This window comes from Culex pipiens, chromosome 2, assembly GCF_016801865.2.
Source record: "Culex pipiens pallens isolate TS chromosome 2, TS_CPP_V2, whole genome shotgun sequence".
Classification (NCBI taxonomy): Eukaryota; Metazoa; Arthropoda; class Insecta; order Diptera; family Culicidae; genus Culex; species Culex pipiens.
Genome location: NC_068938.1, coordinates 181,199,171 through 181,219,450, shown reverse-complemented (window position 1 = coordinate 181,219,450; position 20,280 = coordinate 181,199,171). Strand labels below are relative to the sequence as shown.

The window sequence follows — 20,280 nt, the reverse complement described above, 5'->3', positions numbered from 1 at the left end:
AAAAATCGAAGAAACAGATAAGTATCAATTGATAGTCGATGAAATATTTACGTCGCGACAAAATGTCTGCAAAATCACTGTGTGCTTGTTTTAAGAGTTGCTTATCGCTCTCGAAGTCGCCCGTAGACATCTCCCAACTTTTACGATGTCTACGAGACAGGGGGGTAATTCGACACCCTCTACCCAGGGCACGACGCAACTTCAGTGTAAATGACACTTTGCCGCAAACCTAATGTACATATTAGACAAGTTATGGCGAACAAAATGCAATAAAAACTTTCGCCCAGACTATTTCCCACTCTTTTTGGTGGCTAGACAAGGTTGGCTCGTGATCCCGGGCTTTGCCAATTACAAGAGGGGTTGTGTCCAATTTCGGTAGCACTTGAGTGACCGCACCTTGATCCGCGCATTGTTTATCCTTAGTCGACATTTGCGTGCATTTGGAGCGTATTTATTTTGACTCAATTCGCCTAAAGATCTTCCTCGAGAACCTCTGGGAAACCGACTTCTCAAATGCATTTCGAAACCCACAATTTAAATTCACCACTGCAAAACACACTTCACCTTAAAATGGATTGCGGAACTGTCGATGACTTGACTATAGGCAGAGCACATCCGTCACTAAACTGATTCGAGACAGATATAAAATTCCAAAACGAGCAAATAAATAAATAAATAAATCGTGGAATCCCCCAGCGAATGAAAGCAAACATTTACGCGTCGCGCGAGCGCTAAAAATTGCTTAATTAGCCAACTTGGCGCTTTTGGGTGCCTCCAAATTTAGAAAACTATACAGTTTTTTCGTCACAAGCCTATTTTTAAGTAATTTAAAACTCACTTTGATCACAATTCAATCACTACAACATTTAATTCCTCTAATTTGACTGCGCCTAATCGGTGTGATGTGTGATGATCGAGTTGCTCCAAACAAGTGGTTTGTTGACTCATTTAAGCAGCGCTGCAGCAACCGATTGGAGTCGCAGGAGTGTCACCCACATGTGCGCGGGTGTTTGGAGTTTGTGAGCTGGTTTGATTGAGTACTATATAGGCAAGGGATTCCAATGGAGTGCAGTGCATCTTAATATTGTATAATCGGATCTTTATAAAAATAATTTGCATTGCAAATTAAAATTATTTTTCAATTATTTATAAAGTTTTTTTTCTGATTGATATCTTTTAAATTTCGATATTTTTTTTCAATAAACAAAATGTTCCAGCAATTTCTTAAATCCTTTGCAATTATTTCAAGTGGGTATCATAAAACATAATTTGGCACAAATTTATTTATTTTTTTTACAAAACTGCGTATCTTCTAAAACTAGAAATTTGATTGCAGTTCAAACTCGATTATCCGAAGCCTCGATTATCCGAAGGTTTGTATGGGACTTCGGATAATTGAATCATGAAGAAAAAAAATCTTTGCATTTTTTTCATTCTCTAATTTTAAACATTAAATTCGAGTTATGTAACCTAATTTTAGCCAAATTTGAGTTGTTGATTGCCTTTTAGCATACCAAATATATATATTTTTAATAACATCGACGCCATTTTGGCCGCCATAATGAATTTTAAAGTTTTAATTTACATTAAAGACAAAGAAAAAAAAATCTTGATTCGATTATCCGAAGTGAAATTTTTCCGAAGCCTTCGGATAATGGAGCCTGGGACTGTATTTTGGAAATACGACATTTTAGGAAATTTCATGTAAACACAGCAATAATTATTATATTTCACCCATTGCCTGTCGCGTACGTGAGCTTTGTACACATTTTGTACAATAAATAAACAATAACTTCAATAAGTTCAGCAAAATTTTAATTTTAATTAATCTTTTTGTTCTCGGCTCTTAACAAGGTCGTGCGAAAAGTAATAAAATGCAAAAAAAATATTTCTAATTTTTCTTTATTAAAAAACGTTTCACAAAAGTCAAACACATTACTGTTACTGTAAAAATATCAAAATGTAATTAATTTTCGATAAAATCGATTTCTCTGAAGAATCTTTTTTTGGGGCTCCAAAATTTAAAGTTTGTAAATAAGCTTTAAAATGTTTGAATTTTAAAAAGAGGGGAACAAAAACGTCAAATATTTAATATTTATAAATCTCATTATTTGGTAAATTTGAGATGCTTTTATTTTTAATATTATTAAAAATCCGGTAACTACTACCGAAATTATAGGGTTCATTTTGTCGAGATAAGCAAAATTTGGAAAATGATACCGTAGGCCGGGGTGACTTGATAGGATTTCAATTTGTTTCTGGAATATTTTCCAACAGTAAAGGGTTTTCTCAAGATAATTATTTCTAAAACATGTACTAGGGTACGCCACACCAAGTCAATGCACTATTTTGGAAAAAAAGTTCAGAAAAATAGTTACGTTAAAAATTCTTAGTTTAAATTCCAGGGTGACTTTGATAGTCATGAGTTTTCATAATAAAATCATATTTAAGATGTTCAAAATTTATTTGTACGTTAAATGTACCATCAATAGAGTAGCTGATATAGTTTTAAGAAAAAAAAATCCATATTTATATATAGTTAGCTAAGTTTATAAGCTTTTTAACAAAAAAAAAACATATAAATTTCAGGTAAAATTGCTAAAAAGTCGGAATTTTGCAAGAATGTTGTTAAAACGAGTTTTGTTTATAAAACTATCGATTTAAATTGCATTTCATACTAAATTCGAAGCACCAATCACAAGTTTTCCATTTAACATGAAATTTGTTCAACGGAGATTTTTTTTAATCACATATTATTTATTATTTACAAAATTATCAAACATTTTCCTAGCGGAAAATTGTCCACCGAACCCGAAAATGCATTCCGTTTTCCGATTCAAAATCATGTTCATTGAGAAGATCATGACATTTTGAGAAGTTTAAAATAATGACTTTCATCAACATTTTCTCAACCATAGTTAGGGGAAAGTGGGGCAAGTGTAACAAGCTAAGGAAATGCTCGTTAAAACCCATTAAAACGTTAAAACATCTGTCGGATTTTTTCATAATCATCTTATTTCAGGTCTTGACTAAGACTTTGATAGAACAAATTTTGAAAAAATCCTGTTTTTCAATGTTAAAAATTGATTTTAAAATTTTTGATTTTCCGTCCGTTCTACTCAACTAGTGGGGCAAGACGAACAACCCGTTGGGGCAAGAGGAACAATGCATGAAAAAACATGTTAATTTGCTAACAAGTGAACTGCTATCACTTTGAAACATCAGATTTGAATGTATTAGAAACGTTTCTTTCATTTTTAGGTTAAATAATAATATTTTATTAAAAATTTGATCGTTTTTACGAATAAAATAATTACTTAGATGAATAAAGTAAATTTTCATAGTATCACTTAATATTGTGTGGAATTTTTTTTAACAATTGTTTATCAGTTTTTAAGAACTTTTTTTTATTTATTTCCCAATAAAATATGTTGTTGCAGCAGTTCGTATTTTTTTCCATACTAAAAATCCATATGGTACACATGCCCCACCTGAACAAGATTTTTTAAAAGCTCTCAACAAAAATAACCAAAAATCAAATCATACTTTCTAATAGGTGCAAATCATTGGTTGAAACACTACTGATCTAGGAAAAATTGCATTTTGATAAAATGAGCCTTAAAACGAACCCTAACCCTTATGTTGTACCTTCCAAATATTATAAGAAAACAAAGGTTTTTAAAAAACTTCATTAAATCTTATGCCCCGTGGCGTTTACGTTATTTTGGCGGTTATGTGGTAGTAGAATCGAATAATTGCACTGCTAGCAACAATGTCTCATACTGGAAATAATCAAAATTGTAAAAATTACGGCCGTACGAGCGATTGTTCCTCTTGCCCCATATGGTAGTCTTGCCCCACCTTCCCCTAACTAACTTTTTAAACTTTTCAAAATTTTATGAAAAGTTTTTTTTGTTTGAGGTACTTTGAACACTTCTCTACCACGGTCAATATGGTTCTAAACCATTCCGTACGTATTTTAATTGTACTCTTCATTTTGCGGAAAAATCGCAAACCTATCAAAGCCACCCCGGCTATCAAGGTCACCCCGTTTTACGGTACCTTTTTTACGGTGCCTTTTTTAACTAAAATGCGCGAAAATCATCGGAAATTGGAGAGAATTACTTTTAAAAAATCAAATTAGATATTTCTGCCACTAAAGCGATGGAAATGCATGTTGAAAACGGACTTTATTTTTGTCATCATAAATTGAATTTAAAGATATTTTGAATGTACAGTTGGCATAGCCTGAAATTTTATATTAAAACTTGTTTTTAATTGAAAATATGTAGTTTTGTTATTTTTTGTAGAATTTAAAAAAATACAGCAAATAATATTCAACGTGTTTGCGAAACGTAAAATAAAAAGCTGCCTTACCTAACTTACAAAAAAATTGATTTAGTAAAATGCAGACACCAAATAAGGTCATTTTTTTATTTCAAAATTTCAAAGTAAAAAAACATAAAAAAAACACATAATTATTTGTAATCATCATTTTTCATTTAAAAAAATTCGATGGTATAACCTTGAGCCTTAATTTTTTTTTCGGGATGGGAAAGGGGTTGAAGGCTTGACCTCAAGCATGGTTCAGGACTATCACTTTTTGTAATGTTCAAATCGATATTTATCTTCACAACGATGCATACTTCAAAACTTTCCCAAAACCAACATTTTCTGAAACGCAACAAGTGTTCAGACTCTTTCTCTCTCTCCCTCCCAATTCAAACTGCAACTTGCTCATTCCCTTTGCTTTAAAAATCCAAACAGAAAAAAAGAGAGGGAGAGCAAACCTCAAATTAGTAACACCACTGCACAATGATGGTGATTTAATAAAAACGCAACGCCATGCGTTTTCACTAGACTTTAACACCTAAACTCCCAACTTGGGAGTCCCATGGTTAAAAGTAGATGTATTTTTTTACACCGTATCCTGTTGTTTCACTTTGATTTCAATTCATTTAATTTTCGTTTAAAAAACCAAGATTTAAAAAAGATTAAGCTTTTTTTTTGGTTTGAGAGTTTCAAGTCTAGAGATTTTTTCATGGGTCCTATAAACATATGAAAGACAATATTTTATAGGTCCTTTTCAAAAAAAGGTGCAGGTGGTTATGTTCTACATGACCAATATGACAAAGAACTTTGTACAAAACTCAAAAAATCATGCTATTTTTATTTATATTTTTTAATTCTTTGCCAATTTATTTAATCCTGAATACCTAATTAATTCTCATTAAATATTTTTATTCAATGGCACCTCTGTGGATATAAATTGCCCATATTTCCCCAAGTCGAATGGCTCGATAAACGTCCCCCCGGTAGAACCTTCCCTCAGGGCCATGACTACTCCGGGTGTGGCCAATCCTGTCAAAATGGCCATTTTCAATACCAGTATCAAAAACCATGATTTTTGATACCCATATTGCCCCAAGTCGTATGGTTCGATAAATGTCCCCCCGGTAGAACCTTCTCCAAGGCACTGGCCACTCCGGGTGTGGCCAATCCTGTCAAAATGGCAATTTTCACTACCACACCCAAAGTTAAAGAACAAGGGGATAGTCCTCACGTAAAGAAGTGTGAGGAAAGTGCTATTTTGCGAGAGTATAGTCCTCTCGCGTGTTCATTCGCTCATTGGAATAGTTCATCCTACTGAATGGCTTATATGGACAAATGACCACCACTCAGTCACCGAACCATGGTGGCCCATACGGCAAAGGCACGGATCAATATGCCGAAGGTCTTGGGTTCGAGTCTCGGTACCGGTTCGTTTTTTTTTTATGTATGAACTTTTGAACCCATGAGTAAAGTACTCTCGGTAGTTTCGGGATTTATCCTCTCAGTCCGCACACAGTAACATTTTACTACCGAATCGTGCTCTTTATACTCTCGTATGCCGATGTCCAGTTCTGGGTGCAGTATCAAAAACCATGAATTTTGATACCCATTTTGCCCCAAGTCGAAAGGTTTGATAAATGTCCCCCCGGTAGAACCTTCCCTCAGGGCCATGGCCACTCCGGGTGTGGCCAATCCTGTCAAAATGGCCATTTTCACTACCAGTATAAAAAACCATGAATTTTGATACCCATTTTGCCCCAAGTCGAAAGGTTTGATAAATGTCCCCCCGGTAGAACCTTCCCTCAGTTTGGTCCCAACCCCATTTCCTTCTGGTTTTCGAGTGACCGATCTAACAATCTTCGTTAGAACAGAATTCCTCCCAAGTTGGTGCACAACCTGTGTCTTTCAATGTGTGCATGTGTGTGTGAGCAATAAAATTACCACCGTCGATCCGTCTCTGACGGATTTTCGATCAAAACTAAAATTGTTCAGAGGCTATCTGTTAGCTTATATAGTTCGCATGAAATGTGGCAACATGGTGCAAATTTTGCCTCGTCTCCTGCTTTCTTGGAACTGTCACGCGAGAATATTGCACCATGTTGCCACATTTCATGCGAACTATATAAGTAACAGATAGCCTCTGAACAATTTTAGTTTTGATCGAAAATCCGTCAGAGACGGATCGACGGTGGTAATTTTATTGCTCACACACACATGCACACATTGAAAGACACAGGTTGTGCACCAACTTGGGAGGAATTCTGTTCTAACGAAGATTGTTAGATCGGTCACTCGAAAACCAGAATGATTTAAGGCAATGGGGTTGGGACCAAACTGGTAGGATATTGGCCACACCCGGAGTGGCCATGGCCCTGAGGGAAGGTTCTACCGGGGGGACATTTATCGAACCATTCGACTTGGGGCAATATGGGTATCGAAATTCATTGTTTTCGATACTGGTAATAAAAATTACGGGAAGGTTTTCCTGGGAGGGTTCTGTTGGATGACGTTGTAGGGTTTTGGTGTATGGGGCAAAGTTGTAGAGGAGACAATTTCATGAAAGTTTGTCAAAGGTGCCAAATTTGTAGCTCTTAATCTACTCGAGATATACGCCATTTTTGCAAAAATGGTAAAAAAGCACTTTTTTGGTGATAACTTAAAATGTTAGCATTTTAGCGGCCTACTATGTTCTGAAGAGTTGTTTATGACATAAAATTACACATCTTTGCCGAAGACAGCAAAATGTTTTGAACCTTTATTGAGGAGTTAAAAAAAATTTTAAGTGATTTTGAGCCTATTTTCAAGTTGCAATGTTTTCAAATGGCGCATTTTGGCGCATAATCGAACAATGCACCTGAAACACACTTTCAATTACATTTTTTGAAAATATCTTCGTGTTTATTTGTGTCTATTTTCAGATATCTCAATTTGAATTCGTCAGATTTTTATTAAATTTATTTATAAATGTTATTCGAAATCATAATGAATACAAGGTGAAAATCGGTAAATTGAAGGGTATATTGATCGATTTTTATGGAAATTGCATCGTCTATGACAAATTACGACAACTTTTCCAGAGTGACCTAATATAACAGGAAATACTTAATTCTAAATACGGACAATCATTTCAAATTTTCACTTACATAATTTTTGAGAAAACATGTATTTATTCATAATTTTAAAATAAATATCATAGTTTTAAGCATGAACAATGTATTTTCCATAAAAAACGATCAATTTACCGATTATTACCACGTTCCAATAAGATTCCGCTTAAAAATTATAATTAAATTGATTAAAAACCGTCAAATTCAAATTGAGATATCTAAAAATAGACACCGATAGACACGGAGATATATTCAGAAGATCTAGTTGAAAGTGTGTACATTCATGTGCATTGTTCGGTTTTGCGCCAAAATGCGCCATTTTGAAAACATTGCAACTTGAAAATAGGCTCAAAATCACTTAAAAATGGTTATAAGTAAAAGTAAAAATAAATCTTTCCCAGTTCCTGAGGGGAACACCCTTGAAGAGTATCGGGGCCAGCAATTACAAAGCGGATTCTGTGGCAGTTTAAAAAATGATTATAACTCCTCAATAAAGGCTCAACATATTTTGCTGTCTTCGGCAAAGATGTGTAATTTTATGTCATAAACAACTCTTCAGAACATAGTAGGCCGCTAAAATGCTAACATTTAAAGTTATCACCAAAAAAGTGCTTTTTTACCATTTTTGCAAAAATGGCGTATATCTCGAGTAGATTAAGAGCTACAAATTTGGCGCCTTTGACAAACTTTCATGAAATTGTCTCCTCTACAACTTTGCCCCATACACCAAAGCCCTACAACGTCATCCAACAGAACCCTCCCGGGAAAACCTTCCCGTAATTTTTATTACCAGTATCGAAAACCATGAATTTTGATACCCATATTGCCCCAAGTCGTATGGTTCGATAAATGTCCCCCCGGTAGAACCTTCTTCATGGCACTGGCCACTCCGGGTGTGGCCAATCCTGTCAAAATGGCCATTTTCACTACCAGTATCAAAAACCATGATTTTTGATACCCATATTGCCCCAAGTCGAATGGTTCGATAAATGTCCCCCCGGTAGAACCTTCCCTCAGGGCCATAGCCACTCCGGGTGTGGCCAATATCCTACCAGTTTGGTCCCAACCCCATTGCCTTAAATCATTCTGGTTTTCGAGTGACCGATCTAACAATCTTCGTTAGAACAGAATTCCTCCCAAGTTGGTGCACAACCTGTGTCTTTCAATGTGTGCATGTGTGTGTGAGCAATAAAATTACCACCGTCGATCCGACTCTGACGGATTTTCGATCAAAACTAAAATTGTTCAGAGGCTATCTGTTACTTATATAGTTCGCATGAAATGTGGCAACATGGTGCAAATTTTGCCTCGTCTCCTACTTTCTTGGAACTGTCACGCGAGAATGCTGCACCATTGTTGCCACATTTCATTCGTTGCAGACCCCTTCCGCAGTACCAAGCATGCAACATTTTCGTAACGCGCGACATTTTTCGTTTTTCTGGATTGACACCTCACCAGAATAGAGCCCTTAGGACAAAGTTCTTTGTCAAAAAAAAAAACTCTGGAAGTGTTATTAACATATGAGTCCAACAATGTGTCATGCATAATAAGGGGGGAAACACAGACAAAAACGATGCCGGCTTTTCCCTCCAGACAAACACCCACGCAGATCAAGGTATGAGTGAGCACTGCGCGACGCTCGTGGTGTCGTACAATCGCAAAGGGCGCAAGTGTCTCTTAATTACTTTCACAGTGTTCACTTTGAGCAAGGGTGTTTAAGTCTGCGTCTGCATTTGTCATTTTGGTAGAGGGGGAATGCATTGCTATTAATGACCACATTGTATCGTACGAGAGTGTAAACAAAAAATGAACATTTCACTGACCTAGCCCGGTCAACGGTGGGAAATTTTCGCTTTTTAGAAAGTTTGTTGATATTGGTGCAAAGGGACACTTGCCTCTCGTATGATTTATGCCGGTGTTGGACAAACCGCGCATAGGGAGTTCCACATCGCTTAGCACACGTATTAGGGTAATTCTCTACCAACTCACACGAAATCGAGAAAAGTTGCCCCGACCCCTCTTCGATTTGCGTGAAACTTTGCCCTAAGGGGTAACTTTTGTCCCTGATCACGAATCCGAGGTCCGTTTTTTGATATCTCGTGACGGAGGGGCGGTACGACCCCTTCCATTTTTGAACATGCGAAAAAAGAGCTGTTTTTCAATAATTTGCAGCCTGAAACGGTGATGAGATAAAAATTTGGTGTCAAAGGGACTTTTATGTAAAATAAGACGCCCGATTTGATGGCGTACTCAGAATTCCGAAAAAAACCTATTTTTCATCGAAAAAAACACTAAAAAAGTTTTAAAAATTCTCCCATTTTCCGTTACTCGACTGTAAAAATTTTTGGAACATGTCATTTTAAGGGAAATTTAATGTACTTTTCGAATCTACATTGACCCAGAAGGGTCATTTTTTCATTTAAAACAAAATTTTTCATTTTAAAATTTCGTGTTTTTTCTACCTTTGCAGGGTTATTTTTTAGAGTGTAACAATGTTCTACAAAGTTGTAGAGCAGACAATTACAAAAATTCTGATATACAGACATATTTGCTTATAAACATCACGAGTTATTGCGATTTTACAAAAAAAAGTTTTGAAAAAGTTACTTTTTGCGTTTCTCTTTGTTTCGTCGTCCGTGTCTGTCGCGGGTGACCATGAACGGCCATGATCGACGACGACCAACTTTTTCAACACTTTTTTTCGTAAAATCGCTATAAATCGTGATGTTTTTAAGCAAACCCCTTATGTCTATACATCAAAATTTTTGTAATTGTCTGTTTTACAACTTTGTAGAACATTGTTACACTCTAAAAAATAACCTTGCAAAGTTAGAAAAAACACGAAATTTTAAAATGAAAATTTTTGTTCGAAATGAAAAAATGACCCTTCTGGGTCAATGTAGATTCGAAAAATACATTAAATTTCCCTTAAAATGACATGTTCCAAAAATTTTTACAGTCGAGTAACGGAAAATGGGTGAATTTTTAAAACTTTTTTAGTGTTTTTTTCGATGAAAAATACGTTTTTTCGAAATTCTGAGTACGCCATCAAATCGGGCGTCTAATTTTACATAAAAGTCCCTTTGACACCAAATTTCTATCTCATCACCGTTTCAGGCTGCAAATTATTGAAAAACACCTCTTTTTTCGCATGTTCAAAAATGGAAGGGGTCGTACCGCCCCTCCGTCACGAGATATCAAAAAACGGACCTCGGATTCTTGATCAGGGACAAAAGTTACCCCTTAGAACGAAGTTTCACGCAAATCGAAGAGGGGTCGGGGCAACTGCTGTGTGAGTTGGCGGAGAATTACCCATTAGTATTTAGGGGGTAACAGTTAAGCCCCAGACTTTTGGCACTTTTGATAAAATCGAAAACGATCACTGTCACTTTAGACATAATACTCATTCGCAGTCGTTGTCTTACCACCAGAGTTTTACTGTACTAGTATTTGTCAAGTTTTTTCCTGTTGAATCCTCCAGAGATATCTAAAGGTGGTGAAAAAGTTGTTTGAAGTCAAAGCCTAAACTTTGCTTATAATACCAATTCAATGGTAAGCTTCTTTAGAAATATAATCCAGCTTATCCAGCACTATCGGACCAACTGGTTTTAGGCTCCCTTCCCATTGTGAGCCACTTGTCGCTACCAGTGTCGCACCGCAAAACCAGACATTTTGGCGACGGAGTAGACGCGAACGGAACCGGCCGGCATTGGGATTTTCAGACAGCAGATCAATCATTCTGCGTGACCAGCGCACATGGCTTTCTGGGTCACTACGTGCAAATTATCGTGACAAGAACATGGTGTTCAAACTTTAACCACTTCTGACACGGGTTGATAAATGGGCGGTGCGTGCTGTTTCGATTGACGAAGAATCGTTCTGAAGAGAACCAGCCAGCTAGCCAACCTGTACTCTAAACCGGTTCACCGATTCACTCTGAAGCCTGAGCTGAGTAGCTGGCCGTATCCAGCTGAGCTTGAACCAGATATGAATGAATCTAATGAATGGCAAGTATGTGTGATGTGGTGTTTGTGTGCTCGTGTTGTCAGCGCACACACAACTCCCATTGAGACGAGTCGGCGCGATAAGCCCACGACTAGCGCGAGAAATGATGGCATCGACGCCACGGGTGACTGTTGCGGTTACTAGCTGAACTAAATGGGCGTACCGTACTGGAGTAGATGCCGGAGTGTAACAAAATGTTTGATTTTTTTAAAGAAATCTTCTCAATAATAATCTTATTTGGAAAACAAATAACTAAAACGCGCAACCAGCATACGTACGAAGAACTTAAAATTATAACCCTGTGATTTCTTTCCCATCCAACCTTCAACCAGTACCATTCTCATAATTGAGGCAATAAATCACGCCAAGGTTTTTGTCACTGTCCGTAAGAGCTCCACCATCAGCAAAAAGGTGGCCCTGGGCCCCCAAAGTGCCACCAAGTCAATTACGAGAGTCGTTAGGGCTTAGATGAAAACGATGACACTGGAGATTTCTTTCGCACGGAACTGCCTTCCAGATTGAAGTTTGGCGGGGTTCGCCATTGTTATCTACCGGCCAGACATCTCAAATTGATAAATGCCAGTGGAAAACCGGCAATATTTGCCAAAGTTTGACGGGTCTGACCGCACTTGACCCGGGGATATTGACGCCAGTATAGTGTTCGACCTCCTTTGATAGTCTTTTTTTGCAGGGAGAATCCTTCTCTGGGGAAGAATTGATGAGCTATCAATCAGTTGGTACAGTACCCTTTTTGTCTCTGATGGTTCTTCAAAACTTGTCCATAACGCGCCGCAACTCGGTGGGGTCGTTAGAATGTCTCATCAACCATTATCGCGCCCCGCGAATGGACAAATTACCTTTGTAAAGGCTTTTGAATGTGCGAATGTGATAGCAGAAACGATTTTTCTTTCGATTCCTGCAAACTCATCGCCAAGCGCCTAACCTTTGAGCGAAGGAAGTAAATTTGTCATGATTTGACATAGGACTGAGACGATATAAAAATATACACAAGTCACTTTTTCGTTGCTCAGCGATATTGGCGAGATGAGGGTGTTCCTTCCCACAAACGTGTGTTATCTGAAATGTGTTTATGATTGAATGGACGCGCTGATAAGGCGCCGGGCCTTAACAATGATAACACACCAGGTGGGTTCTGCGAAGAGCCGAAATGTACCCAACAGAGTGGATGGAATAATTGACATTGCACAGGAATTAACTAGTTCTGAATACATAATCAGATATCAGCGATTATCTCTTTGTTTACTTTAATTAATAATTTTGTTAACAATATTGGTTGTTTAATAAAGTGTTACAAAAAAATATTTTTAGAGCAAAAGTTCTTGATTTTTTTCTCAATTGGATTTGAGCCTTTTCGGGCATTATATTTGTAGTCAATGAGAACGGATTTTTTTATGTTTTGGGATATTTAGACATATTTGTAAACACCAGACAAAATCTTGCACTGTTTAGCCATAGAGAAGTACAGACAAAAATGTTGTCGCCAGGTATTTTTTTTGTAAAAAAAATGTGTGTTTTTTTAAAATAATAATCTTAGCCAAAACTATTTGTTGACTCCAATTTTCAATGTAAAATTGAATTTGCAATTTAAAAAAACATAACAATTTGCATCATTTTCATGTTATTGCCATTTTAACCCTAATGAATGGTAAAATAGTAATATTTTTCTTTTTTTTTAATATGTGTCCATCTTTGTCCATTTCTCAAAACATGTTTTTCGAAAAGTCGAGAAAATTCCCTATAATTTTCGTAATTGGATTATTAAATTTGGACAATGAGGTGTCGAATTACAGCCTTCCAAAGAATACAAAAATTTAAATATTTTTTTTTCCAAGTTCAAACATCTGTCGGGCAAAAAATCACTGTTCAAAAATAAACAATATTTATAATTTTGAAAAAAAAATGTTTTCGGAAGGATCGGAAAATTTCTCAAATATTTCGTATATTTCGGACATCAAATGTCAACTTTTTAGAAATTTCCAGGTTGTGCAAAAAAACATTGAACGAGTTAGCCTTCATCCTTAAAGTACGTCACGCTAAAATCAGCCAAAATTTACCCCCCTCCCTCCCCTTTGTCACGCTTTCTATATACTTATAACACGCAATGTCACACTTTCTCAGACCCCCCCCCCCCTCCCCCCTAAAACGTGACATACTTTATGGATGACGCCTTACGAATTTTTGAATCAATACTGATTTTTTCCAAAAATCGAAATATTGGGCGCAAAAAAAATTACTTTAGTGAAATTTTGATAAAGTGCACCATTTTTAAGTTTTAGCCATTTTTAAGTAACTTCTTTGAAAATAGTCGCAGTTTTTCATTTTTTTAATCAAGTGCACATGTTTGCTCGCTTTTGAAAAACATATTTTTGAAGAGCTGAGAAAATTCTCTATATTTTGCTTTTTTTTACTTTGTTGATACGACCCTTAGTTGCTGAGATATTTCCATGCAAGTGTGTAAAAACAGGAAAAATTATGTTTTCCAAGTATCACCCAAACGACCCACTATTTTCTAACGTCAATATCTCAGCAACTAATGGTCCGAGTTACATTGTTAAAATATGAAACATTCGTGAAATTTTAAGACCTCTTGGAAAACAACATTTTGAAAAAAAATTAAATCAAGACTAACATTTCAAAAGGGCCAAAAACTCAAAATTACGCTCGGTAACTCGGTCAAAGATTTTTTGCACAACCTGGAAAATAGTGCTTTTTTGCAAATTAAGTATTAGTGACAAAAAGTGACTTAATCACAAAAAAAAAATTACCGTGTATTATTTTTTTCAGTGTAGTCCTTATTCATACCTACAACTTTGCCGAAGATACCAAATCGATCAAAATATTCCTTCAAATTTACAGATTTTTGAATTTCCATACATCATTTTTGTATGGACAGCTACCAAATTTGTATGGAAATTATATTAACGAACTAATGATGCAAAATGGCTTTTTTGGGCATACCGAAGGCACCCAAAAAGTTTCAGCCGGAATAAAAAACACAAAAAAAATCGAATGACCAAAATCTGAGAGAATTGCTCCCATTTTTTGATTTTAGGTTTTTTGAAACCTCATTGAGGTTTGTTGCATTTATCAAAAAAAAAATTAAGTATTTTTCGATTGAAAATTCGACTTTACTCTAAAAACTGAAGTCAAAAATTAATCATGACTTCTATTTTTCCCAAAAAAAAATCATGACAAAATTATGATGATTTAACATTTAACGACCCTTAATAGTTAAAATATTGCTCACATGGCAATCGTGTATCATTTTTCATACCTACAACTTTGCCGAAGACACCAAATCGATCAAAAAATTCCTTCAAAGGAGAATGGGCGAATTTGGTCCAAGGATGTACACGAACGGGACCAACTTTTTTCGAAAAATCTCGCCGAGACATGAAAAAAGTCTTCTGGACCAACTCTCTAGACCCCGGGGTTCAAAAGTTACAAGCTGTTGAAGTTTGAGCATTTTGGGTAAAAATGTACGAAAAATCTGTTTTTTGCTGTCATCATTTATAAAATCTCTATTTTACTATGGATTTCGATCATCTAAACATCATTCGACGCGTATCAGCAAAAACTATGAGTTCTGATAGCTGAGTTGCCAAATACCGTAAACCGGGGTGACTTTGATAGGATTTCAATTTGTTTTTAAAATATTTTTCTACAGGTAAGGTTTTTCTTAAGATTTTTATTTTTAAAACATGTACTGGGGTAGGCCACACAAAGTCCATGCACTATTTCGGAAAAAAGTTTTTTCAATATTGTTTAGAAAAATAGTTACGTTAAAAATTTTTAGTTTAAATTCCGGGGTGACTTTGATAGTCATAGTTTTTCTTGTTAAAATCATATTTAAGATGTTCAAACTTCATTTGTACGTTAAATGTACCATCACTAAAATAGCTGATATAGTATTTAAGAAAAAAAAATCAATGTTTATATTTAGTTAACTAAGTGTATAATCTTTTAAGCAAAATACTTATAAATTTTAGGTAAAATTGTTCAAAAGTCGGAATTTTGCCTGAAATTTGTTAAAACTAGTTTTGTTTATAAAATTATCGATTTATATTGCATTTTATACTGAATTCGAAGCACGAATCACAAGTTTTCACATTTCATATGAAATTTGTTCAACTGAAATTGTCTATAAATTTAGAGATTTTTTATAATTGTGTTTCAAAAACACATATTATTTATTTTTTACAAACTTTTTTAACCTTCTCCTAGTGGAAAATTGTCCAAAGAATCCGAAAATTCATTCCGTTTTCCGATTAAAAATCATGTTCATTGAGAAAATCATGACACTTTGAGAAGTTTAAAATAATGACTTTCATCAACATTTTCTTAACTATAGTTAACTAACTTTTTAAACTTGTCAAAATTTTATGAAAAGTTCTTCTTGAGGTACTTTGAACACTTCTCTACCACGGTCAGTATGATTCTAAACCTTTCCTTACGTATTTTAATTGTACTCTTCATTTTGTGGAAAAATCGCAAACCTATCAAAGTCACCCCGGCTATCAAAGTCACCCCGTTTTACGGTAGTTCAAATTACTATCTTTTTCTAAATTTACAGTTTTCTCATAGAAAAATCAAACAAATATTGGAAATTTGTACACCAAATTGTTGGAAATAATTTTTCTCATCCGAATCTGGCATAAGTTTTATAAAAATGTTAATCATGAAGGAAAAAACACACTTTTTTAAAATCTTATGTTTACGCTATTTGTTCATAGGTGGCGACATGTGTCTTTTAGCTTTGCTGCAAATCCTCTATAGTTAAAATATTGCTCACATGGTAATCCAGAATTATGATAACTGAAAAACCTCAATAAATATGTCCAAAAACCTGACAGATTTTTTTTTTCTTGCTGAGTTAAAGTCACATTTTTCTTAGCCTGACATAAGACTTTTTTTTGCGAAAATGAGCTATAGCAGTAATTTAAGTCATGAAATATTGTGATGGTACCGTCCGAACCTCGGGGTTAACAAAAACGCACTCAGCACACTCACCTTGCATTATCTCGGCGACGGAGCCGAGGGCCGCTGGGAGCCGGGGCATCGCGTGCAGCTTGGTCGCGTCGGACAGCGGCACCAGGGCCCGGGCCAGGTCGCCGGCCTTGCACCGGACGTACTCCTTCCGCAGGTCGCTGAACCGCCAGTAGTACGCCGGGAGCTGAATATCTTTGGCACTTGCTTCTGGGTGGAGACACTGGCGCAACGGGAGCTGCCCGTCCGTCACCAGCCGAAAGTTGGCCCCGTGGGGGTCAATCTTGAGGGACCGGGTGTAGGCATCGAACTGCGGAGAGGAAGAGAGAAAACTTAATTAGTTTGGAGCTGGTGGTGGTGAACTACTTGGGATGGCTTTCCGTTAATTGTTTGGTGCGCCGTAAATCGTAGAGCTAATCTTATCAACCCCCCTGGCAGCAGCACAACGAGAGACTCTTTTGACCGTTCGATGGATGGGTGGCAGCAGCAGCGTGAAGAGCTTGGTAAATAAAGCTTAATTTACGACCGGAGCTTCCGCCGCGAATCGGCTTCGATAAGGCTGTCCTGTTGCTGGCAGGGTGGCCTCACAAATTCCGATGGCCAAATTCAATTAACTGCAGATTTGGGTATGTGGGTCAGCCATGAATTTAGTTGCAACCAGTGTAACAAAGTCCCACCCATTGAAATGTAACAAAATTTGCATCGCAAACCAGCTAACCTGACTAGAGAATCAGGATCATGACTAATGTTGTCAGGTTTTCCGATTGGAAATCTTTACTCAGTCAGCGTTCAATTTGATTACAGTTAGCGCCTCTCGTCGTCCAACTCAAGTATGGTTGAAACTGTTCGAGTTCGAGTTCTTTGGCAATTGCGGTGACAACCTGCCTGCTGCCGGGAGGGGAGTTTGGTCTATAATTAAAAGTCACGCTCACCCCACAGGTTTCCCCACCCAGGGTTCGTCGCGTACCAGTTTGGTAACGCTGAGCTGGTGCCCGTTGGTGGTGGTCGCTAATTTTCTGCCCTGATAGCGCCATCCTGCCCTACTGAGGCAAGATCACTCTCTCTTATTGCTGTGGAGTAGGTTCCCGCACAGCGATCGCTCTCGCCGTGCTGGAGGTGTCGAGTGGATTCAGGTTAGCAGTCCTCCACCTAACTTGCAGAGTATAGGCAAATAAGTCACATCCTGTGATCTTGTCACCACCAGTTTATACCGGCTGGATTTTACCAGTTTCTACGTTCAATCCTTCAATTCAGTTATAATTGTGAACAATCAAATTGTTTTTGATTTCGCTGGTAAGTTTTGAACGAACACGATTTTTTAGCAAAACGTGTCATAAGGATTATTTTTTTTTTCATTTATTTTAATTGAAAGAATTTTTCAGAGCAAATTAGGAGCATTTTTTCCATTATCTACCAACTCACACGAAATCATGAAAAGTTATCCCGACCGGGAACCGTGGTGTAGGGGTAAGCGTGATTGCCTCTCACCCAGTCGGCCTGGGTTCGATCCCAGACGGTCCCGGTGGCATTTTTCGAGACGAGATTTGTCTGATCACGCCTTCCGTCGGACGGGAAGTAAATGTTGGCCCCGGACTAACCTAAAAAGGGTTAGGTCGTTAGCTCAGTCCAGGTGTAGGAGTCGTCTCCCTGGGTCCTGTCTCGGTGTAGTCGCTGGTAGGCAGTTGAACTAACAATCCAAAGATAATCAGTTCGAATTCCGGGATGGTAGAAGCTAAGATGTAAAAAGAGGTTTGCAATTGCCTCAACAATCAAGCCTTCGGACACCTAGTTTCGAGTAAGAATCTCGGAATCGAGAACGCCAAGGCAATGCGAATAATTTGATTTTTTATCCCGGCCCTTCTTCGATTTGCGTGAAACTTTATTCTACACAGAAAATCATGGTAGTATTATCTCGTGACGCAGGGGCGGTACGACCTCCTCAATTTTGGAACATGCGAAAATAAACATGTTTTTCAATAATTTGCAACCTGGAACCGGTGATGAGATGGAAATTTGGTGTCAAAGGGGCTTTTACGTAAAATTGGACGTCTGATTTGATGGCGTACTTCAAATTCCGAAAAAAAGTATTTTTCATCGAAAAAATAAACTAAAAAAGTTTTAAAAATTCTGCCATTTCCCGTCACTCAACTGAATTTTGTTGGAACACGTCATTTTAAGGGAAATTTAGTGTACTTTTACCAACACTAACCCAGAAGGGTCATTGTTTCATTTAGAACAACATTTTTCATTTTATAATTTTGTGTTTTTTTTTTCTAACACGTCTTTTTACGCATGGTCAAAAATTGAAGGGGTCGTACCGGCCCTCCGTCACGAGTTAACAAAAAACGGACCGCGGATTCGTGATCAGGCACAAAAGTTACCCCTGAGGACAAAGATTCACGCAAATCGAAAAGGGATCGGAGCAACTGCTGTGTGAATTGGCGGAGAATGACCCATCAAAAAAGTTGTCAATTTTGCATGCTTTTTAGCCAAAATTCATCTAAACCTGATTTCATAGCTTAAAAAAATCTGATTAGTTCATATTTAATAATCAAAAATCTAAAAAAAAAATCTTTTTTTCCGAATTCCAAATCTTTCAGAGATTTATTTAGCATAGCATAGCATTGGTGTCTACCCGTAGCTGCTACTTCGTTATTGACCAGGACCCCCAACCCCAAACATTGCTCCGTGGACCACAGATGAAAAGTAGGAACCAATCATCACCCCTTCGCAATTTTCAAAGGTCCCTATCGTGCTGATCAATACCGACGCCGGCCACGACCAGAGGTAAGACACGGGGAAGTGGATAGGAATGTTAGCCGATACTTGAGTGATGGGACCGCTAAATCGGTTGCGTCTCCGACAAAGTATCACATGAGTTTTGAGGGGTTAGTAAGATGGGTATGAGGTCAGGATTCACTGTGGTAGGTGATTCGACCATGTGCAATTTGTTTATTGGTTGAAATTTAAAAAATCTTAGGCAGCCGGCTGCGGAAAGATACCGATCTAGGGATTTAAATATAGTATTAATTCGACCGCGATTCTCCAGAAATTCTCCGTCGGCGTGCCTTCCGATCAACGATGCTGTAGGAAGGGCTTCATTCATTAAAATTATTTTATATCATAAGCCTTACAACATATTCGTCGACGTGCCTCCCGATCCTCGATGATATGGAATGGATTCAATCCAGCAATAAGACTTGCTTGTCTCAAAAAACAAAAATCGGATCGTTTCTATCAAAAACTATATAAAGAGAAAAAAAAATAAAATTCATCGGCCAACGAACGCGCGAACTAAAAATAAATGAAATAGAAGAACCCATGTACACAAATAGCGACACAAAAGAGACGGAAAATAACACGAAAAAAAACAGAACTGAGCGTTCCCACAAGCACCGCACTACTGATGCCACTGTTTAATTATAATGACCAATCACCCCATGCGCTCGAACAGCGACACAAAAGAGACGGAAAATAACACGAAAAAACAGGACTGCGCGTCCCCACAGGCACCGCACTACTGATCCCAAATCTTTCAGAGATTTATTTCAGCGAAAACTGGTCCATTTTTAAAACAAAAAAAACACAAAAATGTTGAGATGTTTTAGCCGAATGAAAAAAAAAAATATTTTGGGCTGCAGTTTAATAGTGTTCACAGCTGAAAATGTTGGAAAAAGTTGGAATGTTGAAAATTTGACAGGTTTAATATTACCTCTTTTTTGAGTAATATTACCTGAAAAATGTGTGAAAATGTTAACCTGATGAATATTCAACAGAAACTGATAGCGATTTTCTGATGTAAGATTACACTTTTTTTACATAAAATCTG

The 20,280-nt window shown here is 37.0% G+C and overlaps 1 protein-coding gene across 4 annotated transcripts in view; it reads right to left on the bottom strand.

Annotated features, from left to right (window-relative positions):
- LOC120429527 (RNA-binding protein fusilli-like) overlaps positions 1-20,280 on the bottom strand; it is a 146,346-nt gene that overhangs the window by 50,125 nt on the left and 75,941 nt on the right. For all 4 annotated transcript variants that reach the window (XM_039594593.2, XM_052709148.1, XM_052709147.1 and 1 more), the window contains one exon: positions 16,476-16,761. In XM_039594593.2, the coding sequence (XP_039450527.1) occupies positions 16,476-16,761 (286 nt within the window). The remainder of the gene's footprint in view (positions 1-16,475; positions 16,762-20,280) is intronic.